This window comes from Candida parapsilosis, contig 005809 (assembly GCF_000182765.1).
Source record: "Candida parapsilosis strain CDC317 annotated contig 005809".
Taxonomy (NCBI): Eukaryota; Fungi; Ascomycota; class Pichiomycetes; order Serinales; family Debaryomycetaceae; genus Lodderomyces; species Lodderomyces parapsilosis.
The window spans coordinates 932,683-960,226 of NW_023503281.1; the positions used below are offsets into that span (position 1 = coordinate 932,683).

General features: G+C 39.2%; 14 protein-coding genes and 1 non-coding gene across 15 annotated transcripts; 7 read left to right on the plus strand and 8 right to left on the minus strand. All coding sequences in view use genetic code 12, as the record gives it.

The window, feature by feature from the left end:
• Positions 1 to 212: 212 nt before the first annotated feature.
• On the minus strand, positions 213 to 286 carry CPAR2_t_cp_Cys(GCA)_25. The gene has a single exon. It is a non-coding gene; the product is annotated as a tRNA-Cys (tRNA).
• Positions 287 to 1,629: 1,343 nt separating this feature from the next.
• SDH2 (succinate dehydrogenase iron-sulfur protein subunit) lies at positions 1,630 to 2,403 on the plus strand (the record flags this gene model as incomplete). Its single annotated transcript, XM_036809339.1, has 1 exon — positions 1,630 to 2,403. The coding sequence occupies one exon, from the start codon at positions 1,630 to 1,632 to the stop codon at positions 2,401 to 2,403; it is 774 nt and encodes a 257-aa protein (XP_036665985.1).
• A 217-nt stretch (positions 2,404 to 2,620) lies between these two features.
• Positions 2,621 to 5,050, plus strand: MED5 (Med5p; the record flags this gene model as incomplete). The annotated part of the gene is made up of 1 exon (XM_036809340.1): positions 2,621 to 5,050. One exon carries the CDS (start codon positions 2,621 to 2,623, stop codon positions 5,048 to 5,050), a length of 2,430 nt encoding a protein of 809 aa, XP_036665986.1.
• Positions 5,051 to 5,071: 21 nt separating this feature from the next.
• CPAR2_204600 (uncharacterized protein) lies at positions 5,072 to 6,751 on the minus strand (the record flags this gene model as incomplete). The annotated part of the gene is made up of 1 exon (XM_036809341.1): positions 5,072 to 6,751. The coding sequence occupies one exon, from the start codon at positions 6,749 to 6,751 to the stop codon at positions 5,072 to 5,074; it is 1,680 nt and encodes a 559-aa protein (XP_036665987.1).
• A 91-nt stretch (positions 6,752 to 6,842) lies between these two features.
• Positions 6,843 to 7,679, minus strand: CRG1 (Crg1p; the record flags this gene model as incomplete). Its single annotated transcript, XM_036809342.1, has 1 exon — positions 6,843 to 7,679. One exon carries the CDS (start codon positions 7,677 to 7,679, stop codon positions 6,843 to 6,845), a length of 837 nt encoding a protein of 278 aa, XP_036665988.1.
• A 166-nt stretch (positions 7,680 to 7,845) lies between these two features.
• Positions 7,846 to 8,490, minus strand: GST3 (Gst3p; the record flags this gene model as incomplete). The annotated part of the gene is made up of 1 exon (XM_036809343.1): positions 7,846 to 8,490. The coding sequence occupies one exon, from the start codon at positions 8,488 to 8,490 to the stop codon at positions 7,846 to 7,848; it is 645 nt and encodes a 214-aa protein (XP_036665989.1).
• A 1,557-nt stretch (positions 8,491 to 10,047) lies between these two features.
• Positions 10,048 to 11,175, minus strand: SRR1 (Srr1p; the record flags this gene model as incomplete). The annotated part of the gene is made up of 1 exon (XM_036809344.1): positions 10,048 to 11,175. The coding sequence occupies one exon, from the start codon at positions 11,173 to 11,175 to the stop codon at positions 10,048 to 10,050; it is 1,128 nt and encodes a 375-aa protein (XP_036665990.1).
• A 1,930-nt stretch (positions 11,176 to 13,105) lies between these two features.
• On the minus strand, positions 13,106 to 14,719 carry MTG2 (putative GTPase; the record flags this gene model as incomplete). Its single annotated transcript, XM_036809345.1, has 1 exon — positions 13,106 to 14,719. One exon carries the CDS (start codon positions 14,717 to 14,719, stop codon positions 13,106 to 13,108), a length of 1,614 nt encoding a protein of 537 aa, XP_036665991.1.
• Positions 14,720 to 14,938: 219 nt separating this feature from the next.
• DBP8 (ATP-dependent RNA helicase) lies at positions 14,939 to 16,270 on the plus strand (the record flags this gene model as incomplete). Its single annotated transcript, XM_036809347.1, has 1 exon — positions 14,939 to 16,270. The coding sequence occupies one exon, from the start codon at positions 14,939 to 14,941 to the stop codon at positions 16,268 to 16,270; it is 1,332 nt and encodes a 443-aa protein (XP_036665992.1).
• An 8-nt stretch (positions 16,271 to 16,278) lies between these two features.
• On the minus strand, positions 16,279 to 16,911 carry CPAR2_204660 (uncharacterized protein; the record flags this gene model as incomplete). The annotated part of the gene is made up of 1 exon (XM_036809348.1): positions 16,279 to 16,911. One exon carries the CDS (start codon positions 16,909 to 16,911, stop codon positions 16,279 to 16,281), a length of 633 nt encoding a protein of 210 aa, XP_036665993.1.
• A 162-nt stretch (positions 16,912 to 17,073) lies between these two features.
• BRF1 (transcription factor TFIIIB subunit) lies at positions 17,074 to 18,732 on the plus strand (the record flags this gene model as incomplete). The annotated part of the gene is made up of 1 exon (XM_036809349.1): positions 17,074 to 18,732. The coding sequence occupies one exon, from the start codon at positions 17,074 to 17,076 to the stop codon at positions 18,730 to 18,732; it is 1,659 nt and encodes a 552-aa protein (XP_036665994.1).
• A 161-nt stretch (positions 18,733 to 18,893) lies between these two features.
• Positions 18,894 to 21,137, plus strand: SDA1 (Sda1p; the record flags this gene model as incomplete). The annotated part of the gene is made up of 1 exon (XM_036809350.1): positions 18,894 to 21,137. The coding sequence occupies one exon, from the start codon at positions 18,894 to 18,896 to the stop codon at positions 21,135 to 21,137; it is 2,244 nt and encodes a 747-aa protein (XP_036665995.1).
• Positions 21,138 to 21,278: 141 nt separating this feature from the next.
• On the minus strand, positions 21,279 to 21,977 carry HMO1 (Hmo1p; the record flags this gene model as incomplete). Its single annotated transcript, XM_036809351.1, has 1 exon — positions 21,279 to 21,977. The coding sequence occupies one exon, from the start codon at positions 21,975 to 21,977 to the stop codon at positions 21,279 to 21,281; it is 699 nt and encodes a 232-aa protein (XP_036665996.1).
• A 1,012-nt stretch (positions 21,978 to 22,989) lies between these two features.
• MCT1 ([acyl-carrier-protein] S-malonyltransferase) lies at positions 22,990 to 23,961 on the plus strand (the record flags this gene model as incomplete). Its single annotated transcript, XM_036809352.1, has 1 exon — positions 22,990 to 23,961. One exon carries the CDS (start codon positions 22,990 to 22,992, stop codon positions 23,959 to 23,961), a length of 972 nt encoding a protein of 323 aa, XP_036665997.1.
• Positions 23,962 to 24,352: 391 nt separating this feature from the next.
• MIS11 (trifunctional formate-tetrahydrofolate ligase/methenyltetrahydrofolate cyclohydrolase/methylenetetrahydrofolate dehydrogenase) lies at positions 24,353 to 27,193 on the plus strand (the record flags this gene model as incomplete). Its single annotated transcript, XM_036809353.1, has 1 exon — positions 24,353 to 27,193. The coding sequence occupies one exon, from the start codon at positions 24,353 to 24,355 to the stop codon at positions 27,191 to 27,193; it is 2,841 nt and encodes a 946-aa protein (XP_036665998.1).
• Between the last annotated feature and the right edge of the window lie 351 nt (positions 27,194 to 27,544).

Consider the following 27,544-nt stretch of genomic DNA (forward strand, 5'->3'; position numbering starts at 1 on the left):
TTTTTTTAGTTGCAAGATGAGATGATGGAGCGCTACCCAGTTTCATCCAAGATCTGGTTAAAAAAATTGACTAAGGTATGTGAGTGGTGTAATTCGGACTCACTGTTAACGCGTTGTGAATATCCTCCCCCCTGCCCATATAATGATTTGAGACTAGACTTGTACTTTATATCTTGGTAAGGGCGAATTATAAAATAGATAAAAAAAAAGAAAGTTCCTACCCGGATTCGAACCAGGGACAAACAGATTTGCAATCTGGCATTCTAAACCACTGAATTATAGGAACTCAATTGAGCTACTGGCTCGATTTGTTGAAAAGTTTTGCTTCTCTAGAAATCAGTTGGTTTACATTCACGTGTCTTACACGTGAAATACGTATGACTAGTTATCAGGAGTGAAGTTTTGCATCAATAATTAAAGTTAACAATCTTGCATTCACTGCTGCTCTCTCTCAATCAGATAGCTCAGCTGGTGCTTGTCCAACTTTCGAGGATGATTTAAATGTATTGAGATGTTTCGTATCAGATAATTTTCGATGAGTGGTACTTTTTTTGCACCAACTTTGTGCAAACAGCCTATTGGTTGTTGATTGCTGGTGCGATTCTTCAGAAGGTTAACTGATATAAACTTCACAAAGTCAAAACGGAAGGGACTCTTTGGGTTTAAATATATACATAGTCTATTATTGACATATTAGGACTGCTTTTTTGGTAGTAGGCTGCAAAAAGCTACTAATTTTTGGCTCCTTTCAATTGCACCCTATACAAAGCGAACGAGAGATCGGCCTCAAATCCACGGGTTAGACTCTTACAGATGGGCTCTACAAGACATCGTCTGGCGGCCTAGTAAAAAAGCAAATCTATCGCACAGCACGGGTTGTTTACAAATGGTTCAGAGCATTAAATAGCTCAACGGACCACAGTTTTTACCCAAGAAGAGGATGTGCTGGCTTTTCATTCATAAATACTTGCTTTGGTACATTCCCGGTCATTTGTATAACTCAATTCTAATGCTCACTTGAGAGAGATTTTCACTTCTTGCAAAATGTGATCATCTAGTTTGAATACCCTGCTTCCGTGCAGCGATTCTCAAACATTGTCCACATAAACACTCAAAGCGTGAGCAGATGTGCCATTGTATCTTGTTTAATTTGTGTGTACAGTTGAGTCATTCATAACGCTTTAATTTTACTACCCCAGATTTTCTCCTGTCAGCTTTTACTGTGGGGATTGTCCTTGACCGATGACAAAGGAATACACCACCCCGCAAAGAGCCATGACAAGACAGAATGTTGTCAATCAAAGATAATTCATTCGCAGTATTCTCCCTATAATCTGTGGCCCACATAGTATGTACTTGATTCATACATTTATACCACATCATTTGTATGCGCGTGTATTCAACAGCCAATAGAAAAACAGGAATTTGTAACACTCTTACACTCACTTTTATTTTTTATTTTTTTTTGTATGACCCGGAACTTTACGCACACTAAAGTGCACACACTAATAAAGACAAACTAAAGAAGAAAAAAAATAGGAAAAAACGAAAACTTCAACCTACCTTTTGAAAACTTCAAGGACCTACTTGTTCCCATAGTCATACTATTATTTATTCACCCGTCATATCATGTTCAGATCCTGTCTTCGTAGATCAGTTAGAGGTTTAGCCACCGTTGCTGAGGAAAAAACCCCAAGACTCAAGAAATTTCAAATTTATAGATGGAACCCCGATACTCCAGAAGTACAACCCAAGATGAAGGAGTACGAAGTTGATTTGAACAAGTGTGGTCCCATGGTTTTGGATGCTCTTTTGAAAATCAAAAACGAAGAGGATGCCACCCTTACTTTTAGAAGATCTTGCCGTGAAGGTATTTGTGGGTCATGTGCCATGAACATTGGTGGTAGAAATACTTTAGCTTGCTTGTGTCGTATAGATACAGATACTTCAAAAGATACCAAGATTTATCCCTTGCCTCACATGTTTGTTGTCAGAGACTTGGTACCAGATTTAACACATTTCTACAAACAATACAAGTCTATTGAGCCATACTTGCAAAGAGAGGACCAACCAGCTGATGGTAGGGAGAACTTGCAAAGCATTGCTGATAGAGCCAAGTTGGATGGTTTATACGAATGTATTTTGTGTGCTTGTTGTTCAACTTCGTGTCCTTCATACTGGTGGAACCAACAACAATACCTTGGCCCAGCCGTGTTGATGCAAGCTTACAGATGGTTAATTGATTCCAGAGATCAAGCTGGTGCCAAGAGAAAGGCAATGTTGCAAAATTCCATGTCGTTGTATAGATGTCACACTATTATGAACTGTGCTAGAACCTGTCCTAAAGGGTTGAACCCAGGTAGGGCAATTGCTGAAATCAAAAAGCAAATGGCATTCGATTAAATAGAGTCAAATATCAAATATTATTTCGTATATTCAAAGGTTGTATCCGTTTATAATCCTCTACTACTTTTGGACTTCCCTCTATTGTGTGCAGGAAATGAAAGTTCGGTCGCGAGGCTCGCAATTTTCCATATTTCTCATTGTTTCGCTGTTAAGCGGAAATCATTTATTAGTGTGGCCACAATCCATAGTACAGCATAGAGCTCTTCATTCTGCTATGCATAATCTCCTAGACTTACTCCAGGAGGCGATTGGTAAAAAGTTACCTCAAAAATCTTTTATACTACTACTGACATTATGTACGCCAAACACAGATGACGACATCCAACAGATATTTCACTCATCGTTGACTGATGAACAAATACATCTTTTCGTGGATTGGGCTGTAAGCTCACAATCCAATTGCCACATGTTTTGGTCCAATTTGAGCAAAGCTGAAGAGGGTATCCAGGTGAGATTTTTGCAGGAGGTCAGACGGGAATTTAACCATCGGGATTATGTGTATCACGAGTTTACGAAATACGTGTTTGAATACTTGAACAATCACACGTCTTCAACAGATATTGTCAATGAAATGATTCATTTGCTCGGTCTTATGAAGGAAACAGACTCTGCTGATTTTGTTGAATTATTTAAATTGATTAAAAAAACTGGATACAACTTGCAACAAACAACGAGAGGTGTACTAACACCAGAACAATTGAATCATTTGGCAGAATTAAACTTGATAGAATCCGAGAGCTTTGAAAGCACACCAGAGGTTGGCGTGTCACTTGATGTGACTAACAAACTCGATACTTATCTCGAAATCAAGCGAAAACTTTGGATTTACCAGATAACTCGTGACTTTAACAAATTACAACTTTACAACGATACCAGCAAGTTCATACGCCACTTCAAAACTTGTGTTGTAAACCAAGCGAACGAGCATATTGCCCAGGTGTTAATGCAACTGTTTCCTTTTGATGTCGAGGGGTTTCATTTGTTTAATGTGAAAAATTTTATTCTGACAAAAGTACCACAAATATTGGCGGAGTTACACGTGGGAAGTGACCAATTGGCCGTACCTGATCAAATAAAACAGTTGTTAGTACCCAAGCCAGAACCTGATCTAAAGAGATTACGTGATTTGTTAAATACAGACCCTGAGTTGACTTCATTTGATGAAAGTGGACTAGTCGATTACATTGCCGAGTTGTCAAAAAGGGGCTCACAAGAGAAGGTGACCGAAACTGTATTGGATAGTATGAGGGAATTTATACGGACAAAGCAATTGGAGAAATTGAATCGAATATTGCTTGCTCTCATGAGTAACATCGAGATGATCAACATCATATTGTTTCATACAAATATGTCCCTATTACATATTTTGATAGACTATGTTGATTTTGAGACATTCACCACTGGACTGGATGATGACTTCCAGGACGTTTACTCATATTGCAGTGTTTGTGTGCTTAGTATACTTTTGATTATTGAAGTTTTCCAAATCGACTTGTCCAAAATAGAAATCAATTCTTATTCCGTGGGGTTTGTGAATAATTTTTTCTACCGTTTGGGTGACAATCTCACCAATAATACACCTTTGGAGAAGGATGAAGATGATTTGACAATTATTGGAAACTACAACAATTTGGTCACTGAATGGATTAATGCACTTTTTGACGATTCAAATGATGGACTTTCAGACGAATTAATGAAAAGCTTGAGTATCAAGCAGATTTATAAATTGATGCCAGTTATTTACAAACAAGCAATTGTGGCAAGAAAGTTGGGCAAGATCAACAATGCGATTTTGAGTAATGGACTTGATTATTTGTCTCAACCATTCCTCTTTCCCGTTATTTCTTGTCTTGTGAAATGGATGGCAAGGGATAGCACGGACACAGAATTGTACAAGGAAGTGATGTTGGAGTTAGTAAAGCCCAACATTGGCCAATCCACGAACCCCATGTCCTACGCTATATTGAATATCTGTGGCAATGATGTATTAAAATTGGTCGATGATTACAGAATCAGAAAGGTGATTCATTATCGTGGAAAGGGGGTTGAGGATGTTTCTAATGTCTGGGAAAAGGTCAAATATTCTTCCAATTTCGACCAATTTGACTTACTTTTGCACAACAAGCGAGACACAATACACTATTTGATCCGGGAACTGTACACTTTCCAAGAAACAAAAGATGAGAATAGTAAGCTTTTCATCAATTTGCTAGTATCAATGCTGATCTTAGATTCAATAGAAACGAAAGATGATGTAGAGTATTGGAAGCAAGAATTGAACAAAACATCACAAACACAGACTGAAGGTGGTAATGGTAATGGTAATGGTAATGGCGAAGAATATTTTTCGTGTACATTAGATTACCATTTCTCGTCGATATTCAACGACGATGTTGACAAGGATAACGATTCGGATGAGCTTTTGAATAGTAACAATGACAACGACAACGACCAAGTCGACATCGAGATGAAAGCACCATCGAGCGAGGAAATGAGGACGGCACAGCGTCAATTGGTTCTACGCGATAGTTTGCTTTCACATTTTCGAGCCATAAAGGACAAGACTAATCATACAAACTTGTTTTACAAAACAGTGAAAATTTTAACAGATAAAATATTGGAAGAATTGGACAATTGGAATTAAATATTCAAAGTACATACAGTGCTAAATAAACAACTCACCACTAATCACTCTAGGCTTTACTTTGATTTCCTTTGGTTTCAGCTTGATAGGAGGTGGTTTCTTAACTACTGGCGTAGAACGATCCTCTTCGGGTTCGGATTGTCTCTTCTCTTGTTCTGCTGAGTCTTTTTCCTTGCTTGTGAGCTCATTCCCACCTTTAACACCACTAGGAATCTGCAAGTTTTTAGGTAACTTACGTCTTGGACCTTTGGGTCTACTCTTTGTAGCATGTGTCAAAGTCTCACCACTAGACTCCTGGACTTTACTCTTTGGCGTTAACGATTTAGGTTGAGGAAATGTCAGCGCTTTAGTCAATGTAGGTCCTTGGGATAATAGTGCACCCAATTTATGTTCAAAAGATAAATCTTCTGGACTACGCATAGTTGTAGAAACTGTTTCATCTTTGGATAATTCAGTAACACTGGGTTTGAGCTCTTCAGTTGCCGCTCTCTTTAATGGTTTCTTTGGAGGCTTCTTCTTGGTCATCTTCTCCAATTGCATTCGCAACTCTTCGCTATCCTTTTGCTCATATGTAGAGGATTTGAATTTTGGCTTTTCTGGTTTAACAGGCGTCATTTTCTTCAACTTTGATCTGAGTTCGAGTGAATCTTTTTCTTCGTAGTTTATTGTCTTTGCTGTTGGTTTAATTGGTGACGGCTTAGTGATGGAATTAAATTTTGCTTGAAATTCAGCTGGTGGCTCATTCATGGACCTCATCATAGGTTTGGGTTTAACCACAGGGGGAGTTTTCCGAATCTCATCATTAGATGGTTGCTTCTTCTCCTTCTTTAACTTCTGAAATTGGGTCATAAATTCCGGTTCGGGTTCATTAGGTTTCAGCTCTTGGTGTAGCTCCAAATGCTTTGGTTTAGTTGGCTTCACAAGGGGGATATTTGTCTTTGGTTTTGATTCAGGTGATTTGCTGACGGCGCTATCTATCCAGCTAGTTGGCTTTGGCTTAGCGGGTGTGACGTCTGACGAGGAAGGTGCTTGTTTTGTGTTGGATACTGGTTTCACTGACGAGGAGAGCCATGCAGGCTTGGTGGGTTTTGGTTTGGGATCTGGCAACTCAGCTGATGCACTCTCTAAAGTTTTTGTACTAGCCTTTCCCGACCTGATCAAACTTTCTATATCTCGAAATGATCTATGTCCACTTGGCTCAACATCATTTGACGAGGGGAGCTGCCGCTTATCATATTTAGTAGTGACTGGCTTTGGCTTCATCGGCTTCGCTGGTGCTTCCTTTCTCGCCACTGGCTGTAATAATCCAATGGAGTCTTGGTGCTTTCGAGTTGGTAATCTTGGTGCTGTTTCTTCTTCTTCTACTCTTGCCCTTCGAGGTAAAGCAGGTGGTTCATCCTCCTCTTGTACATCTCGCCTTCTCGGCAAGGGAGGTGCAAAATCGTCTTCCTGTGAAAGTCTTGACCTATTGAATTTAAGATCGGGTACCGAAATTTGATACAGAGATCTGTTGCTAGACGACATGTAGTTGCTCTCGCCCTTTATTGGCGAGGAGCTATGCAGGCGGGATCTTAATTCGTCAATATCATGCTGCAAATTTCTCTGTCTTTGACGATCCTCCTTAATTCTTTCCTGAGATAAAAGCGATAGACTAGATAGAAAATCGTCTACTTTCTTGGACGATGGTGAAACATCAGTCATTAGCGTCTGCTGTTGTTGCTGCTTTGGAAGTTGAAAATCAAGTTCTAGGCGCGGCTTTCAAAAACAAAAAAGAAAAAAAAAAGTTTCATTTTCACTTGTCTACTGGCTTCTTATATACAATTTCAAAGTGGGAGATGTTGAATAATGACGAATTATCGTCAACCCACTCTTGCCATTTTGCAATTGCCTCGTTGCACATTTCCTCATTTTTCTTAGCATCTTTCGTGAACAAGATTTCCCCACCAGTCTTGATTCTATTTATAGCTAGTTCTGCCCACTGTTTTTTACTCAGATGATCGTCAGCTAACAACCAATAAGATTGGGTAGTGGTGATATTCTCTGGTTCATATCCTGCTTTGATAGCCTTTTCTCTCAATGTCCTACCAGCTTTTGTATCTGTAGAGATTGCATTCTTGGCTTTTTGAACATAGTAATCCTTCAAGATTGAGTACTTCTCTGGAGATACGATAATTGCATCCAAATCGGCATCTTTCACGGCAACATAGCCTCCCGGTTTTGTTACCCTAGCTAGTTCCTTTAATCCTTTCACTGGATCCTGTAAATGGATAACCACTTGATGCGAATGTACTAAATCAAAAGTATTGTCCTCAAATGGTAACTCGTAAATAGATCCAATTTGGAATTCGACATTGTTTAGTTGAGGCTCTGTTGAATCTTTCAAATTGTTTGCTGTATCAATCAACTCCTGTGTTGGCTCCACTCCAATAACTGAGCCACCAGCGGTGAGATAATTCTTGGCCAAATCAATGGTGATAGATCCGGGACCACTGCCTACATCTAACACTTTGAAATTGGGTTCAAGTACTGATGTGATGAATTTGGAGGAATTATCAACTGTTCTCCATGAGTGGGTATCAGCTATTGACTTCTTGAAGCCTCTACCGTAGTACGCTTGTTCGTTACTCATTGAATTAGAAGTGTTGTAGAAGAAAAAGAGATAGATTACGTTGGTTTTGATTCTATTTTTAGGCCGAAATTTTCCCACCATCCCTGCAATAAAAGTAACGTGATCAGTGTGACGTTGCTTATAACATTCAAACTGATACAAAACAATTTTAACATTACGACGCTATTCACTTAAGTACATCTTTGACTCCATCAACTGCCAAAACATTCTCATACCATTTCACAACTTTTGGATACTTTTTATCAAAATCACTGATTTCATAATCAGTACCTGCGAACACTTCAATACGTCTATGATTACCAGTTGCAAAAGCAATATCGACGATGGTAAACTTGTCGCCAATCAACCAACCGGACTCATTTTTGGCCAATTGATCTTCCATGACGTCATACAACTTAGAGAAGTTGTGCAACACATTCTCCTTAGTAAATTCGTCATTGGGGTTCATTTGATTATAGTAAATACCTCTGGACAAAGTATGAGCTGCAAATTGAGATGCTTGGAAGTATAGCCATTCTTTTTGGTGCCAGTACAATTTAAGGTCTTCATGCTCTTTGTAACTGAATTTACCTTCTTTATCATATTTTGCAGCAATGTATTCCAAAATGGCATTACTTTCAAAAATGCTTCCCACTTCTCCATCGACAAAAGTTGGCACCAATCCATTGGGATTCAACTTCAAATACTGTTCACTTTTGATTTCCTTTGATGGCCACTCGAAAAGATGGATTTTGATGGGTGCATTAAGTAGCTTAACCAAAATCAATGGTTTTCTTCCATTACCTGTTTCTGCTGTGTATAATGTTGCCATTATGGTTGTGTTTCTTTCGTTTGAGGAAGAGTAGTTTGCAAAGGAATTAACGAATTTTTGCAAGGGGATTTTTAATTGACGAAATTGCCAATTGCGGAGATCCACGTTTCTCGGTTTTTGTGTCACTTCGAGTTCATTGCAAAAGGAGGCATGTGAGTTGAAGTAAAGACAGTGTTCGTGATGAACGATGAATAATCAAGGGTCAAGAGAAATCCATTGATGAGTGGTACTAACTAATCCATTTTGAAAGAGGTACATAAGCTGAGGGAGAGGGTTATCTTTTCACAATTAGATATAAACGGTGAAAGAGTTCTCTCTTCCAACTCAGCTGCACTTATACATCAACGACGCTGGTTTGACTACAGATGGTCTACTTCCTCCTTGGGTGTAGTACACATCACATCCCTGGATACGAAACAAATACAGTAGCATACGAAAATTTTCAGTGTCTTGTGGAGTATTCGTTTCGAAATTATTGTACTGAGTTTATTATGCGCATGATGCATACGCCATGCTTGATCAATACACCCCAATTTGCAATGTTCACCATTGTTGAATTTTCAACAGTTGAGCATATAAGTTGTGAACAATATGATCCTGCTTTGTTTAAGGTCCCTGTATCTTCATAAATATATCGGGTTCGGCGGCTTTCCTTTCCGCGGCTTCGGTAAACATTTGACCCCGACGCAATGTTTTCGACATCACCTAGTGATCTAAGGCGGGCATATCCTGTCTTTTTTTCGAGTTTGTTGCACAAAAAGAAGTAACATGTGTAACTTAAACAATGAAAATTTTTCCTTTTCAAAAAAGCACGACCTCTCCTCTTCATGTAACAAACACGACCTCTTCATACAAGAGACACACTTCTTATTTGGCCGTTTTCGAGCCAGATTGTCAGGTTTTCAATACACCCACGTGTTAAAGTTACAGATCATCCACAATTGTGGAGCTCTTCTGACTTTGCTTGGCATGGGGGTTTTCCTTAAGGATTTGTGAACAACTTACACGACGATTTCGTAAATCAGAAGAGGTAAACGTCGATCCCGCCTCAATAGAGCAAATCTCAAAAAGTGAAGAGCACACAAAGAAAAAAGTGGATACAAACAGACTAGCTCTTCTATGCGTTGCGCTTAAATGGCATCGACTTGGAATTCTAACTTTGTGACAAGTATTAATAAAAAGGACGGAGTTAAACTTTCATATACCGATGGCAGCTGCCAGGGTGAAGAAGAAAATAACTAATTATTTACTATTATGGCAGTCCCTTTTATATTATCTAGCGTATGAAAAGCTTATAATAAATGCGTGAAACTTCTATAAAATTAAAACCCTCCTATATTATATCCCTCCCCCTTCGTAAAATAAAGTCATCAAATAAATAATAATACTCTGGAAATCATCAAAATGTCATGAAATGAAACGTAAAAATAAACAATATGCAACAATTGAAGTAATGAAAAAAGCTGAATGTAAAATGGAAAGAATCGAAAGTTGGATCATCTTGATCAGATGCAATCAAAGATGTCTTGAATAGCAAAGCAACAATCATCAATCAAACTAATCGACTAATAGTCCATGAGTGACCTCTTTCTTAGATTCGAAAAGGGTATAAGAGTCAGTAGATGAAATGGAACTAACTGAATGTACAGCAGTTAAATCCATAAAATCAACCGTTGTTGTTGCTGTGGTTGCAGTTGTAGCAGTAGATACAGTTGCTGCAGTTGAGCACGTAGCTTTAGATGAAGTAGATAGATTCCTACTTTGTGGATTGGTGTGATTTTTCCTCAGCATCATGATTCCATCAATTGTCTCTGCCATAAAGTCCAATTTATAGTTTAAAGGCTTGCCAAAAGTATAATCAATACCAACTTGTTTAAACAATTGTAAATCTTGAGGAGTATTTCTTGTTGTCACTGCAATTAAACTAGTGGTATCAAATTGTGGGTCCTTGCGTACAAATTGTGCAATATCTATTCCTGACACATGTGGCATTTCAATGTCAATAAAGATGGAATCAAATGATTGTTCAGAAACAATCTGTTCAACTTTCGTTGAATCCAGTATCTGAATTATGGCAGCTTTAGGATATAGTTTGAGTAAAATACGGTTAAGTATTTTGAGATTGATTATGTTGTCGTCAACTATAAGAAACTTGTATGGATTTAAATTTGGCATCGACAAGTGGAACTTTGACGATGCTGATTCAGATTTTATGGTTAATTGTGTTTGTTCTTTTGCTTCAATGGATTCAATTATTGACTCCACTTGTTGTATATCCCGAGCACTGGGGCGTAAGATCGAGCTCTTTCTTATTAGGGAGTTTGACTTGGACGGTATGGCTGAGCTATCAAATGGCGTTATAGGACTATAGTACACGTCGTCTTCACCTTGTATTGAAATATTATCAAAAGTTTCCATCACGTCACTCACGTCAACGCTTTCCGCATCGTCATCATCATCATCATTATCTGCTTCTTGTTCTGAGTCAGCTTCGTGGCCATTATGGCTGCCACGATTGCTTTTGTTTGACAGTAGATCTTGTAAAGTATTGATCTCTAGTGATAATTGGGGCTTGATTGAAAAGTAGTCTGATGTGCTGTGCCAACTGTTTGCCAAGGATTTGGATGGAGTATTTGGTAATGATATCAGCAGTGGTGAAGAAGAAGAAGAACCGACAGGATTCATATTGTGGATGCAAGATGTTAAATGAAGCTGTTATTAGACACGATTGTTAAAGGAAAGCACAAGGCGGAGCAATATTTGTTTGGGCAATTCTTACTCCTGTTTGATGGATATGCTAATGGTAAGATATTTGTCTGTTTTAGTGAATGTTAAAACCTCATATGATTGAAGTCGGTGAATCAAACAAACATTCATATAAAAGATAAAGGAAATGAAATTTTTAATTTAACGAATAATGCTTTCGTTTTATACAAAAAACACAATTCCACTTACTTCATCTTCTTCTTCCAACATTAAACTTTCGTTTATTGTTGGAAGTGGTTTTGTGAATTGTTAAAGCATGTGTGCCTTATTAAAATAGACTATGGAAAAGACTATAAACTTTTTAGAATTAGTGTGTACTGCATATATATTCATTTCTTTCCATTAGGAGCACAAAAAAGGGTCTTTATTGTAACTTTTTGATGACGCCCCGCCTTGGAGTGAAGTTACCCTCTGCATATTAATAATCTTTTACTGACGGTAACTTATGTAAAGCATTGCAGTAGGAATTACTTGAAACCTATTGTGCTTAGATAGTTCCAAAGCAGATCACACTAGTGTGGATTGAGGAGGTAAAAACTACAGAGAAAACTTGTTCTCGCTGCATTCCAAATGTAAAGCACAACTTTCACGGATTTCCGGGTCCCAAAATGCTGTCCTCTCCACTCGAATTTGACTTGGGTTTTTGCTAGCTTATCCGCCTTCTAGTAGCTTGCACCTATTCCAGCCACGAACACTTTCATAAAGGCGGCAGGTGCTGGTTTGTGTAACCGTGGCAAAGTAACCATCGAAAACCAAATAACATGTACTAGAAACCATCTAAACAATGCAAAAAGTACAATTGCTTCTTTCCTTCCATTTCTAGAAAAAACAAAAAAACAAAAAAGAAAAACAAAATGCCATCTGCAAAATATTTTTGTAATTTTCCACAACGAATACAAAAACGAAAAAGAAAAAATTTGACAAGAACAATAGAAAAAGACTCTCCAACAAAACATATTTTGTTGAGAAAAATTCTATAATAACTCGGCTCATTTTTGCATTGTTTGTGTAATAATATTTCCCTTCAATTCATGGGAAGCAGAGGGAAAAGAACACAAGTTGCTTTTTCCAAACCCCAAAATCCCCACTCCACGGTTTCACCAATGTGTATAAAAAGTGGCTCGGATGTGGCTTATGAGACAATTCACATTCTAAAATCTACTGGAGGTAGAGAATATACTGCCCACTTATGCCAAGGAATGCACTGAGTTCCGATGCGTGGATCTAGACGCTGCAGTTGTTGCTTCCAATGCATGGATAATAAAAACCCCATTTGAACATTTAAAACCTTTTTTTTTTTTTTTTTAATACGCCACAAAGTATCGTAAAATGAAATAAAATTACGATTGGAAAACGGAAATTAGAGTCTGGAACTCCGTGATAATATCAATAGTAGAAATTGCGGCTCTATATTGCTAAATTGCTATTGTTTGTAAGTTCCTGTTATGTGACCCATTCTACTTTACCAATACACAGTGGACGCTTGCTACGTAAAAGCACAACTTTTGGGTTGGTGTCGACTTTTTGCAATATCATCACCTTACAACAACTTTAAAACAACGTCAGTTGTGTATGCTTTGCCAAAGGCTATACAATATCACACATCGACTATAACTCGGCTCTAGGTTTTGTTTTCGTTTGTTAAGTTTTGACATATTATGCAATATGGGTTAAAATGTTCTTTCGCTTAAATTGGGGCGGGTGCACTATATTAAATTGTGGCTTATGATTGATTAAACTTGACTACAAAAATGAATTCTTGGTAATATTGCGGTGGACAAACTTACACATCGATTCATTAGCCTTAAACCTATCGTCATGGTCGTCTATTTACATTGTTATATTTTGGTCACTTTTTGCGAGCAACTTCGCTCATCAACTCCAAACATCGATCAATGTTTTCTCCTCTAGGAGCACAAACTGGAGCAATTTTCCATGACTTGTGCTCCGCTTCAATAAATTGTTTCAATGCTTGATAGTTTTCTCCTTTGTTACTCAAATCTGCTTTTGTTGCTACCACCAATACTTTTTTGTCCTTCATCCGTTTGACACCCACTTCATTAGTCAATGTTTGCAAATCTTTAACTGGATCAGTAGATTCCAACGAAACAACGAAAGCCAATCCGCCTGAGCGTTCAATATGACGAAGGAAATCTAGTCCCATACCTTTATTTTCTGATGCACCTTTGATTATTCCTGGAATATCAGCAACCGTGAATGGGTCCGAATCAATGCGATGCTGAATAGTACCTATTGTTGGTTGTAATGTTGTGAATTCCCAATGTCCAACTCTAGGCTTGGCTCGAGATATAGCGCGTAGTAAACTTGATTTCCCAGCATTGGGCAATCCAACTAACCCTAAATCAGCAATGAGCTTCAATTCAAGTAAGAAATGAGCCGTGATTCCCGGTCGTCCAATTTTACAAAACCGCGGATTACGTACACTTGATGTTAGGAAATGCATGTTTCCCAATCCTCCTTTACCTCCGTGTAAAAGAAGTAAAGGCTTTGTGGTAACCTTATCACAATCCATTCCGAGAATGGGGAACTGATCTTGTTGGTGCTCTTCAAATTCAACTTCTTCATCATACTTTGTGACTTTATCATTCAATTCTTGAAAAAAGTCTCGCAGTTGGTAATACTCTTCGTCGTGTTCTTTGAAAATCCACCCTTGACCTGGATTATATCCATAACGTTTCAATTGAACATTGTTTTTATTATAACCAATATCCAAATCAAGTTCCATATACACATTTCTTAAAGAATCTCCCTCCTTTCTGGATATGTGTTTTTTGAATATCGTTGGATCAGGTATCCATCGAATTACGGTTCCCAATGGAATATCAATAATCACATCGTCACCGTTTTTACCGTCCAATTGGCCGCCTTTACCCGGAGAACCCAGTTTAGCAACATATCTTTTTTGCAAATAGTGCAATGAGTTTAAGTTTCGGTCAACAACGTTTATATATATATTTCCACCACTTCCACCATCACCACCATCAGGAGGACCAGCAGTTGTTAGGTTATCACGGAAAAATGAAACTGCCCCATTACCTCCAGACCCACTAGTTAGTTTTATAATTTTCAAATCAATGAATTTCTTATTTTCCACTTTTGCTGCTTTTTTGGTCTTTGCATGTATTAGGTTTGAGTAAAATACGTGGTGTAAATGATGAGAATTGCCCGAAAAGTAGTCTGCTATACTGACGATATTTCTTGGTTTGGGTGCGTTGCGTTTCGTTGTTGAAGTTGTCTGGTGGTCAAGTATTTGGGATATTTTGATCACCTGTGTTTCATCAGCTGGATTGACTATAGTCTGTGAAACCACATCTTTACCTGAAGTGTCAGGAAACGTGTCGTGAAATGCATAGTTGGGTGCAAATGATGAAACTGGTGATTGAAAAGTATTTCGTATATTTGAGGATGTGAAGATCGATCGACGCGACAGCCTGACCAACATTGTGTGTAACGACAGGTTCATATTTGTATCTCCGCTAGCAAGTCAACAACTCAATCACTGACAATACTATGCTCTATTAATAGTTGGGTGCTGATGAAAGCCCTATGGATCCATTTTTCGCAAAAGCCTGATTTTCTAAAACAAACTTTTCGTTTGTTCTTTTTTTTTGCGTATCTTTTTCATATGCGATGATCATCTCTAACCACAGCATCATACCCCATGTCATCACAACCGTTTCAAGATCTCGGAGTCGCAAGATGGCTCAGTGAATCACTAGTAGCAATGAAAATCCACAAACCTACATCGATTCAAGCCGCATGTATACCGGCTATACTCAAAGGTCAAGATTGTATTGGAGGAGCCAAGACTGGTTCCGGTAAAACTATTGCGTTTGCAGCACCTATGTTAACACAATGGTCAGAAGATCCCTACGGCATATTTGGACTAGTGCTCACCCCAACTAGGGAATTGGCGTTGCAAATCGCAGAGCAGTATACCGCTTTAGGAGCACAAATGAATATAAAAGTTTGTGTTGTGGTTGGAGGTGAGGATTTTGTCAAGCAGGCTTTGGAATTGCAAAAGAAACCACATTTCGTTATCGCCACGCCAGGGAGATTGGCTGATCATATTTTGAACAGCGGTGAAGAGACTATTAGTGGATTAAGAAGAGTGCGATACTTGGTTTTGGATGAAGCAGATCGCTTATTGAGCAATAGTTTTAGTAGTGATTTGGAAAGGTGTTTTTCAGTATTACCCAGTAGTGACAGAAGACAGACGTTGCTATTCACAGCCACTATAACCGATTCAGTTAAAGCATTGAAGGAAAAGCCTCGTTCAGCGGGGAAACTCCCAGTATTTATGCATGAAGTGGACACAGTTGACAAGGTTGCCATTCCGTCGACTTTACTGATTGAGTACGTGTTTGTGCCCTCATACGTGAAAGAGGCCTATCTACATAGCATTTTACTTTTACCCAAATACAAAGAATCCACCGCGGTTGTATTTGTCAACAGGACAATCACTGCTGAAGTTTTGAGACGAGCATTGAGAAAATTGGATTTTAGAGTGGCATCATTACATTCGGAAATGCCTCAATCCGAGAGAACAAACTCGCTACATAGATTCAAAGCTGGTGCCGCAAGGATTCTAATTGCCACTGATGTCGCTTCAAGAGGTTTAGACATCCCCACTGTGGAACTTGTGGTGAACTTCGATATACCAGCCGATCCTGATGATTTCATTCACAGGGTTGGTAGAACAGCAAGAGCTGGTAGAAAAGGTGACGCGATAAGCATCATTAGCGAGAAAGATATAGAGCGGATTCAGAGCATCGAGGAGAGAATTAACAAGAAAATGGAATTGTTGGAAGAGATCAATGATGACAAGGTTATCAAAGATTCATTGGGTGCAATGACAACCGCCAAGAGAGAATCAATGCTGGAAATGGACAAAGAAGGGTTTGGAGAAAGGAGAAAGATCAACAAACGGAAACATTCAAAAGAAGAGCCTAGTCAGTCCAAGAAACTGAAAAAGTCCAAATTTAATAAATAAACAGGCATCTATTTCGTTTCTAAAAATCCTTCAACAATTAGCGTCACATTAATCACAATCAATGTGATAATTACACCAGTGATGCACGCAGCTGTAGGTAGATTATTGAAGTTATAAGTAGCAATCTTGTGTTGTGCATATCGATTGATTGTAATGTAATAACTCGATCCACTGACTACTAACACAAATAGCGACAACACCAACAAAATATACGAAACAGCCACTGAAAACTTTGTATGATTAAAATTGTGTTTTTGATCCTCTTCATCTGGCGATTTAGCAGCGTCATCGCCAGAAGTATCAAACTTGAAATTCAAGATTATCCCTAAAGCCGTGAAGAACAATGCTGTTGCAAACCGAGTGAACGTAAGAAAAGTCCTCTCTGATTGTAGAACATCTCTAGGTTCTGAACTGACTACTTTCATAACAAGTGGGTATGGGAAATGTGGCAGAACACGAGCATTTTCCTCGTCGTCAATTGTGGTGGCACGCGTGAGCAGCCTACGTGAGGTAGGTTGAGATGAGTCCAAGCCAACCCTTTGAGAGCCGCTCGACGTACCAGTATCTACCTGGCTATAGGGCCTTACTTCAATCTCACTCGTATCATCGGATGTGCTATCTGCTATGTTTTCACCTGCCATTGCTGATGTCGTTTATAACACAAACACCCCCAAGGAAGCTTTTGCACTAATTTTTTTCTTTCTTCTTCTTGGTGAAGGAGATTCCTTTCTTAAACCATAAACAAATCGTTATACCCCAATAAATACTAAGTTTTTGACCAGGCATAGCTATTGTCTTTCGAAATGAGTGTGAGGGTGCAAAAACAACAAAAATGTGTCAACTGTGGACACACACAGTTTGACGTTAATAGATACACAGCAGCAGGCGATGTGTCATGTCTTCGATGTGGTACTGTTCTCGAAGAGAACCCTATTGTTTCTGAGGTCCAGTTTGGTGAATCTTCTAGTGGTGCAGCCATGGTCCAGGGTGCTATGGTTGGAGCGGATCAGGCAAGGGCAACTTTTGCAGGTGGAAGACAGAATGCAATGGAAAGTAGAGAACAAACAATAACCAATGGGAAACGAAAGATTAGGAGAATAGCAGCGGCTTTAAGGATTCCAGACTTCATTGCCGAAGCTGCCGGGGAATGGTTTAAACTTGCGTTGACTATGAACTTTGTCCAAGGAAGACGTTCAAATAACGTCTTAGCCACATGCCTTTATGTAGCGTGTCGTAAGGAAAAGACACCGCATATGTTGATCGATTTCAGTTCGAGATTGCAGATCTCGGTGTACTCTTTGGGTGCCACATTTTTGAAAATGGTGAAAGCTTTACACATAACCTCGTTGCCATTGGCAGACCCTTCTTTATTTATACAACATTTTGTCGAAAAGTTGGATTTCAAGGAGAAAGCGACAAAAGTTGCTAGAGATGCAACAAAACTTGCTCAAAGAATGTCAGCAGACTGGATCCATGAAGGAAGGCGGCCAGCAGGTGTTGCAGGTGCATGTGTTTTGCTTGCTGCGAGAATGAATAATTTTAGAAGAAGTCATTCAGAAATTGTGGCAATATCACATGTCGGACAAGAAACATTACAAAGAAGGTTGAACGAATTCAAAAAAACCAAGGCCGCGCAGTTGTCGGTGAAAAGTTTCCGTGATGATGAAGAGGTTGAAAGTGCCAATCCACCTTCATTTGAAAAAAATCGGAAAAACGAATTGAGAATAGCACGCACTTTACAAAGGCGGCAACAGGAAACTTTCAATGACTTGGAAAGTATGACAGAGGATGAAAAAATTCAATATCTAGGTGATCTTTCCAAAGATGAACAGCAAAAGCAAATACTCATGAATACGATAATGAGTGACATTACAATCAACAAAGAGTTGATCAATGAACAAATAGAGAGAATTTTAAAGTCCAAGCGAAACAAATTAGAACAATCGCTATACAAAACCCCACACGAGTTAGCCAAGGAGAAAATCGAGGAGGATGATTTAGATCGAATTTGGAACATGAACTGGCCAAGAAACTTGGTTAAGAACTTACCAACCACTGAGGATGTGCTTAAGCTTGTTTCGTCTGAAACCGAATTGAACTCAGACGATGATGATGCAGTCGTAGAGGAGAGTCAAATGACACCTGAAGAAGTGGCCATGAAGGAAAGAATTTGGACAGGTCTCAACCATGACTACATGGTAGAACAAGAACGCAAGCGGTTGAAACAAGAAGCTGACGAGCTTACGGGAAACACCTCTGCAACCTCTGGTGCCAATCGTCGAAAAAGACAACGGTCGTCGGTGCCACCTGAGATTCAAAAAGAGATTGGAGATATAATTTTGGATGAAGATGGAGCACCCAAAAGTGCCGGTGATAGTGCAAAAATGTATTTCTCAAAAACATCGGTGTCGAGGAAAATCAATTACGAGTCTTTGCAAGGGCTATTTGGTGAAAAGTTTTGAGGTAGATATATTGTTATAGAATTATGAATTGGAAAGTGTATGCCGTGCTTTTGTGTCAACCCATTTTATTTTTTAATCTCTTTTCAAAATTTCCCTCATCGCACAAATTTGAGAAAAACCTTTGCAATCGTTCTTCTTTACACAGCAGCATCATTATCATCATGGGGAAACAAAGAAGAGCGGCTATACTTCCAACCAACATTATATTATTGCAGAATGTTGTCAGAAGAGATCCTGAATCATACCATGAGGAGTTTCTACAACAGTTATCGCATTATGAATCCTTGAGAGACTTGTACTTGGAGAATCCCACAGGAGCTGATTCAAACTCAACCACCGAGTTTATTGAACTTGTCGGATTCTTATCGGCAGTTTGTAACTGCTACCCTAAAGAAACAAAGAATTTCCCCAAAGAATTGAAAACTATCTTGCTTGATAACCATCGCGATTTGGCACCGGAGTTGAGAGAAAAGATTATACAATGTTTAACAATGTTGAGAAATAAGGATATTATCACTGCGGAAAGTTTGATACAGACTATTTTTCCATTGTTGACAGCATACGCATCTGGCCAGGTCCAAGCTGGCCAACATGTAAAGCAAATGAGACGTCAGATTTATTCTACATTGATTTCACTATTGAAGTCTGTCAATACAGGAGCCAAAAACCAACGACTAAACAGATCTACACAAGCTTTGCTCTTCAATTTGCTTGAACAAAAGGATGCTCAAGGTTTATGGGCCACTAAATTGACGAGAGAATTGTGGAGAAGAGGTATTTGGGATGATTCAAGAGCAGTTGAGATCATGACACAAGCAGCGTTGCATCCCGATGTTAAAGTCGCCATTGCTGGGGCAAGGTTCTTTCTTGGTGCCGATAAAGAAAGAGAGGAGAACTTTGAGGACTCAAGCGATGAAGAAGGGTTTGATATGGGTGCATTAAAGCACAAGATGGAGGTGAACAAGAAATCATCGAAAAGAGGGAAAAAATTGGAACAGGCGGTGAAACAAATAAAAAAGAAAAATAGCACCAAGCATTCGGCCACCTATTTAAACTTTTCAGCAATACATCTTTTACGTGATCCTCAAGGTTTTGCTGAGCAATTGTTTGATAATCATTTGAGTTCAAAAAACTCAAACAAGTTTGACTTGGATCAAAAGATTTTGTTTATGAACTTGGTATCAAGATTGATTGGTACTCACAAGTTGATTGTGTTGGGTATCTACTCATTCTTTTTAAAGTATCTCACCCCAAAGCAAAGAAACGTGACCCAAATTATGGCAGCATCGGCTCAAGCTTCACATGATTTGGTTCCTCCAGAAAATATCGAACTAGTGGTGCGTAAAATTGCCGACGAATTTGTCAGTGATGGTGTTGCTGCTGAAGTTGCATCGGCGGGAATCAATACAATCAGAGAAATACTATCCCGTGCTCCTTTGGCAATTGAAGCTCCATTGTTGCAAGATTTGGTCGAGTATAAGGGATCGAAATCAAAAGCGGTGATGATGGCTGCAAGATCATTGATTTCATTGTATAGAGAAGTGGCACCGGAAATGTTGGCCAGGAAGGATAGGGGTAAAGTTGCAAGCATGGAATTGCAAAAAGGAGACAAGGGCAAATCGAAACCACAATATGGTGTGGAGAATAACGTCACGTCTATTCCAGGATTGGAGTTATTGGCCAAATGGAAACAAGAGCAAGGACAAACAAATGCTGATAACGAAGAGGAGGATGCTAATTGGGAAGTTGACGAGGAGGAAGATGGAAGTGATGTTGAAGGGGAATGGATCCTGGTTGAATCTGATAAGGAGATCGATATTTCTGATAGTGAAGATGAGGCTAGTAAAGGAAAAGAAGATGATGTTTCAGATTTAGAATTGTCGTCCGACGAGGAGAAAGAAGAAGTAGACGAAGATTCTACTGAAGGCGGTGATGATGATGAGAGGCCGACCAAGAGGGCCAAACTCGAGGACAGCTCTGCTGGCGCATCCACAAACAATGCTTCTGCCATGAATGAAATCCTTTCGAGTCGAATTCTTACCCCTGCTGATTTTGCCAAGTTGGAGGAGTTGAGAACCGAAGCTGGTGTGGCCAAATTGATGGGCATTACCAATGAAGACGCGGTAGACTCCACTTCATTAGTGGGCAAAGTCAAATACAAGCAATTGAGAGAAGAGAGGATTGCCCAAGCCAAGGAAGGGAAAGAGGATCGTGGCAAGTTTGGATCTAGAAAGGGTAAGCGTGATGCACCTCATTCCACTACAAATAAAGAAAAAGCTAGAAAGAAGAATTTTGTCATGATGATTCATAAAAAGGCAGTTCAAGGGAAACAAAAGTTATCTCTTCGTGATAGACAAAAGGTATTGAGAGCTCATATTGATAAGCAAAAGATGAAGAAAAAGTGAAAAAAAGGTTTGTAACAACTTGCTTTGCTTATTATTATTATTATTACATTGAAATATAGACGACTAATACATAAAGGAAGAAAAAAAGGGGGGAAAATACTGAAAAATACTGAAACATACTTGATTGTTCTTTGGGTTCTCTCATGGGGAGCTAGCTGCCAACTTCTTCTTCTTCTCTTTCTTTTCTTGTTTTCTTTTCTTCTTTTTCAACTCTTCTTGAGATAAGGTTGGTGCTGGAACATCCGCCTCTTCCTCTTCAACAACTTCTTCAATCACGGGCGTTTCAGTCTCTTCATATCCACTAGCGTATGGATGTTCTGGACGCTTGTAGTTTGTCCCATCCTTCAAGCTTTGTTCATATTTGGCCTTTTCGACATTGTAAAGTTTCATTTCCTCTTCGTATTTGTGCTTCCATTTGGCTTTCTCCTCATCGGAGATATTGTCCCAACGGTCCTTGACCAATTGGTTCAAATCAATTGCACCGAGGTTGGGCAATCCTTTCTTCTTTCTCTCCTCGGCAATCATCTTGCGCAAATGGAAACTGAAAGCGAAAAACATCGTCAATGGCTTCTTTGGTGCATTTGGATCCCTTTCCACTTTTCTCTTTTTCTTATCGCCATTGGCCGCACCATCCAAGTTGTGCTTGACACCATGAGTAGTATCAACGGCAAGCTTCATTGCCTCTTGGATGCCTTGTAATTGTTCTGATGTGATATCCTCGTTGCCTCCAGTAGCAACTTTATAAAAGTCAACAGCGCTATTAGCAGCCTCTTGAGCAGCTTTTGACAATTCGAAAAGGGATGCAATCAACGCGTCCTTACTAGCTTTCAACTCAGACATTGCTTGTTTGTAGTAATTGCTTTCAATGTAAATATTTCTTGACAATTGGTTGTTTGACAATCGGTTGCTTTGGTCCTTTGATCCTTTGGTTGTGTACTAATTGTATGTATGTCTCTTCGACCTATTGGTAGTACCGTGTTAGTGGGAGAAACGAGGGGGGGTAGTAGAAAAGAGAGGGCGAGAGACTTTTTTTTTCCTCCCCGTTTCGTCGAAAGGAGGAAATTGACGAGGTTTTAAAGATATTTTTCTCGCTCCAAAGACGAAAGCAAAAAAAAATCTAAACGACTCCCTGCGTGTAATGCGAGAAAACAATAATTTTCGTTTACTTGCTCGTGGCGTGACTACGTGTCCAGCGCGACAAACTATTTGAAATTTAGGGCAGAGCAAAAGCAAAGGAGACGCACACACGCACTTATTCACACACACACACACACACACACACACGCACACCAATGATTATATTTGATGTGGAGAGAGAAACAAAGGAAACGAAAATAAACGTAAACAACAACAACGAAAACGCGAAAAAAATAATTAAGCTTTTATAGTGATCGCGTCTCTCTTTCTCTCTCTCTCTCCCCCTCTCACAGTTAAAAAGTATTTGGAAAAGTTTCGGGTAGCAAGTGATGCTCCCGTTCTTTTCCTTCATTCCGAGTATACCCAAATCCACGTCACGTCCCAATGTATTGTATAGGGCCGTGAAATTACATTGTGTTTTTGGGGCACGACAAGCAAACTGAGCAAACTGAGTAAACTGAGTAAACTGAGTAAACTGAGTAAACTGAGTAAACTGAGTAAACTGAGTACAGTGTATACTATTATTGAGCATTGGGGGCGGTACTACAACCCCTCCACTGATTCTGCTTCTCTTTTTTTGGAGCTCCAAACGCTTTCGTTTACCTAATGTCGAATGAGTTTGTAAAATGTGTATTGAGATGTGCTTTTCGCGCAAAAGGCTCACTGGCCAGAAAATTGTAGCCACCCGAAAGATTCAAATCCCTGCTGCTTAATCATGAACCAACAGTTGTTGAACAATATCAAAAAGTATGCTATCACATGTCCCGGCCAAGGTATAATACGAAATGGGTTGCTTGAGGAAAATAAAAGGTATCGTCACTTATTCCAGCCGTACTTGGAGGAAGTTGACTTTGCATTGGGTTACAACTTCTCCCAACATCTATTTCAAAGAAATGTGAGTGAAGAAGAAACACGTAATTGGCTACAGCGGACATCGAATGCTCAACCGGCGATCCTTGCTTCCACTTACGTTACCCTCAAAGCTTTTGAAAAGGTTTACGATGTCGATTTGTTGAAGAATACACAGTTTCTCCTTGGACACTCGCTTGGAGAGTACACAGCATTGACATTAAGCGGTGTTTTTGATCTACTGACGGCAGTGAAGATAGTCAGGGAAAGAGGTAGATTGATGGAAGAGATGGTTCGTAAGTCACACAAGCAGTTTGGAATGATTGCGTTGATAATAAGACCCGAACATGTGAATGAGGTAATTGATCTTGCAACTGAGCACAACGTTTTAGGAAATGTAAACTCAAAATACCAAGTGGTGATCTCAGGTGAACTCGATAAGCTTGATATATTTGTTGGAGTTTTGAGAAAGCAAGACAAAAGGATGTTGTTGAAAGCAGAAAAGTTACCAGTATCCATCCCTTTCCATAATACGATGTTAAAGGAAATCGTTCCAGAGTTGAAATCAACAGTGAAGGGCAAAATCAGACCTCAAAAGATACCAATCATTTCCAACCTCGATGGAGAAGTTTCGACTGACGCAATGTCAACAGTTGAGAAAACATTGAATGCCAATTACGAGCCAGTTCAATGGATTAAATCAATGAACAAGTTGTCAGCATCTGGCGTGAACACTGTACTCAATTTGGGACCTGGAACGATTCTCAATGCCATAAACAAGCGATACCCAGTGAAGTGCATACCTATAGAATGTATTGAACAATTTAGTGTGGATTGATTGAGTGTGTCTTGCCCCCCTCCCCCCTCCCCACGGTTTACTTCTGTATAAACAACCTTAGACTAGATGTGTCCTGTTTCGGTCACCTCCTTTCCATCACTCTAATTAACCGGGCCCAACTTTAAGCTCTATGCATTATGCGAGCCAAATCGGAGTCAAAAACCACCGATCAAATTTCCACAATAAGAAAAAACTACAATAAAAGTAATTTTTTCTTTCCATTTTTGTGCGAATTATTTCGTCTTTAATGGTTAACGATAGGCGCGCAAACGGCTCCATGGGTTTTTTCAGAATGAAAATTTTAATAAGACAATAATTTCAAACAGAGTTCATCTTTGATCATTTGTTTATTCTTTTCCAACATTTCTCTCATTTTCCAACAAACGTTGCCATGGTTGCTCAGATTTTAGACGGCAAGTCCATTGCTTTAGATCTTCGTACAAAGATACACGATGAAGTTGCTCAATTCCAGTTGAAACATCCCGACTTCAAACCCAACTTGTCTATAATTCAAGTTGGAGACAGACCTGATTCATCAACCTACGTCAAAATGAAATTAAAGGCTGCCGAAGAAGCAAACATTGGCTGCGAAATCATAAAATTGCCAGAGAGCATCACTGAGTTTGAATTGTTGAATGAAGTTGCGAAATTGAATAATTCCTTGGAAGTGGATGGAATTTTGGTTCAATTACCATTACCCGATCACATCGATGAGTCAAAAGTTACTGACGCGGTTTTATCAGACAAGGATGTTGATGGTTTTGGTCCTTTCAATGTTGGAGAATTATCCAAAAAAGGTGGAGAGCCCAAATTTTTGCCTTGCACACCAAAGGGAATAATGCATTTGTTGGAAGTGTCTGGTGTTGATGTTGAAGGCAAAACTGCTGTTGTATTGGGAAGGTCCGACATTGTTGGTAAACCAGTTGCCAATTTACTCACTAAAGCCAATGCTAGTGTCACTGTCGTTCACTCAAGAACTCCTATCGAACAAGTGAAGAATTTTTTGGGCGAAGCAGACATTGTTGTAGCTGCAATTGGCCAACCACAATATGTCAAGGGCGAATGGTTGAAACCAAATTCAGTTGTCATTGACGTAGGCACAAATTTCATCCCCGACAGTACTAAAAAAAGTGGTCAAAGAATGGTTGGTGACGTTGAATATGAAACTGCCAAAGAGAAAGTTCAATTGATTACACCAGTACCTGGAGGAGTTGGTCCAATGACTGTTGCCTGTTTGTTAGATAACGTGGTTATTGCAGCCAAGAGACATTACAAGGCCAATAACGAGACTCCAAAATTCACCAACCCTTTAAAGTTGGATTTGAAAAAACCAGTCCCTTCAGACTTTGAAATCTCTCGTGCTCAACAGCCAAAGCGTATAACACAAGTTGCAGAAGAAGCCGGTATTTTGGATGCTGAATTGGAACCGTTTGGATTTACCAAAGCAAAAGTTTCTTTGGATATATTGAAAAGATTGCAAAATAAAAAGAATGGTAAATACGTTCTTGTTACTGGGATTACACCAACCCCATTGGGTGAAGGTAAATCAACCACAACAGTAGGTTTAGCACAAGCTTTGGGTGCGCATTTGAACAAAAACGTATTTGCTAATGTCAGACAACCATCAATGGGTCCCACATTTGGTATTAAAGGAGGTGCTGCTGGTGGAGGTTATTCACAGGTTATTCCCATGGATGAATTCAATATGCATGTCACTGGTGATATTCACGCCATTACCATGGCAAACAACTTGTTGGCAGCTGCTATAGATACGAGAATGTTTCACGAAGCTACTCAAAAAGATGGTCCATTGTATAGAAGGTTGGTTCCAGAAAAGAAAGGCAAGAGAACATTTACTAAATCCATGTTGAGAAGGTTGGAGAAATTGGGGATCAACAAGACCGATCCAAATGACTTGAATCCAGAAGAAATAACTGCATTTGCCAGATTGGACATTGATCCAGAGTCGATCACCTGGAAGAGGGTTGTTGATTGTAATGATAGGTTCTTGAGAGGTATTACAGTAGGTCAAGCACCAACAGAGAAAGGATTCACCAGAGCTACTGGTTTTGACATTACCGTTGCTTCTGAATGTATGGCTATATTGGCATTGGCTAACTCTTTAGAAGATATGAGGGAAAGATTAGGAAAAATGGTTATTGGTACTTCAAAACAAGGAATTCCGGTAACATGCGAGGACATTGGATGTGCCGGTGCCTTGACTGCATTATTGAAAGATGCTATCAAGCCAAATATCATGCAAACATTGGAAGGTACTCCTGTTTTCGTTCATGCTGGTCCATTCGCCAATATATCCATTGGTGCTTCATCCATTTTAGCAGATAAAATGGCATTGAAATTGGCTGGTACCTCAAGCGATTTGACTCCAGAAGAGAAAAAGGAACAGGAAGGATATGTTGTTACTGAAGCTGGTTTTGATTTCACAATGGGTGGAGAAAGATTTATCAACATCAAATGTAGATCAAGTGGCTTAGCTCCCGATGTCATTGTTATTGTTGCCACTGTCCGTGCATTGAAAGTCCATGGTGGTGGTCCGGAAGTTAAAGCAGGTGCACCATTGGCTCCAGAATACACCCAAGAAAATGTTGAGTTATTAAGAGCTGGTTGCTCAAACTTGGCTAAGCATATTGAGAATGCCAAGTCATATGGTTTACCAGTTGTTGTTGCTATCAACAAGATGTCATCCGATTCCGACAAGGAACATGAAGTGATCAAAGAGGAGGCTTTGAAAGCTGGTGCTGTTGATGCAATTGTCTCCAACCACTGGGAAGAAGGTGGAAAGGGTGCTGTTGATTTGGCCAAGGGAGTTATCGAAGCTGCCAATAGACAAGAGAAGAATTTCCATTTCCTTTACGGTACTGAACCATCGATTGAAGATAAAATATCAACCATTGCTAAAGAGATGTACGGAGCTGGTGAAGTGGAATTCTTGCCCGAGGCGCAAAAGAAGATTGATTTGTACACAAAGCAAGGATTTGGTAAATTGCCAATTTGTATTGCGAAAACTCAATACTCATTATCACATGATGCAAACTTGAAAGGTGTACCAACTGGATTCAAGTTTCCCATTAGAGATGTTAAAGCATCAATTGGAGCTGGTTACTTGTACGCTTTAGCGGCTGAAATTCAAACCATTCCTGGTTTACCAACCCACTGTGGTTTCATGAATGTTGAAGTCAATGAAGAAGGCGAGATTGATGGATTGTTTTAGTGCATTTAGTTGATCCCCATGTTTTTGGAGAATTTTTTTCAAAATTAAAACTTTTTCAACCTAGTTTTAACGAATGTTATGAATTGATGTTTTCTTTTTTTTTATTGATAGATGTTAGCCAAGTATAGTTCAACACGTATATCTATGTTTTCTTTGATTTGTAGAGTAAGAAAGTAGATCATATACAGAGTTGAAGTATTGGGCTGAGTAGAGAGTAGTAAAGCGTGAGTCAAGTAGAATGATATTGTGATCCTGAAAGACTCTCTCAGCTTCAAAGTGCGAGAAAAAAAACTTCAACCAACTGTGAAAGAAAATTGAATCATCAATTTTTATCATTCATCCAATAAACAA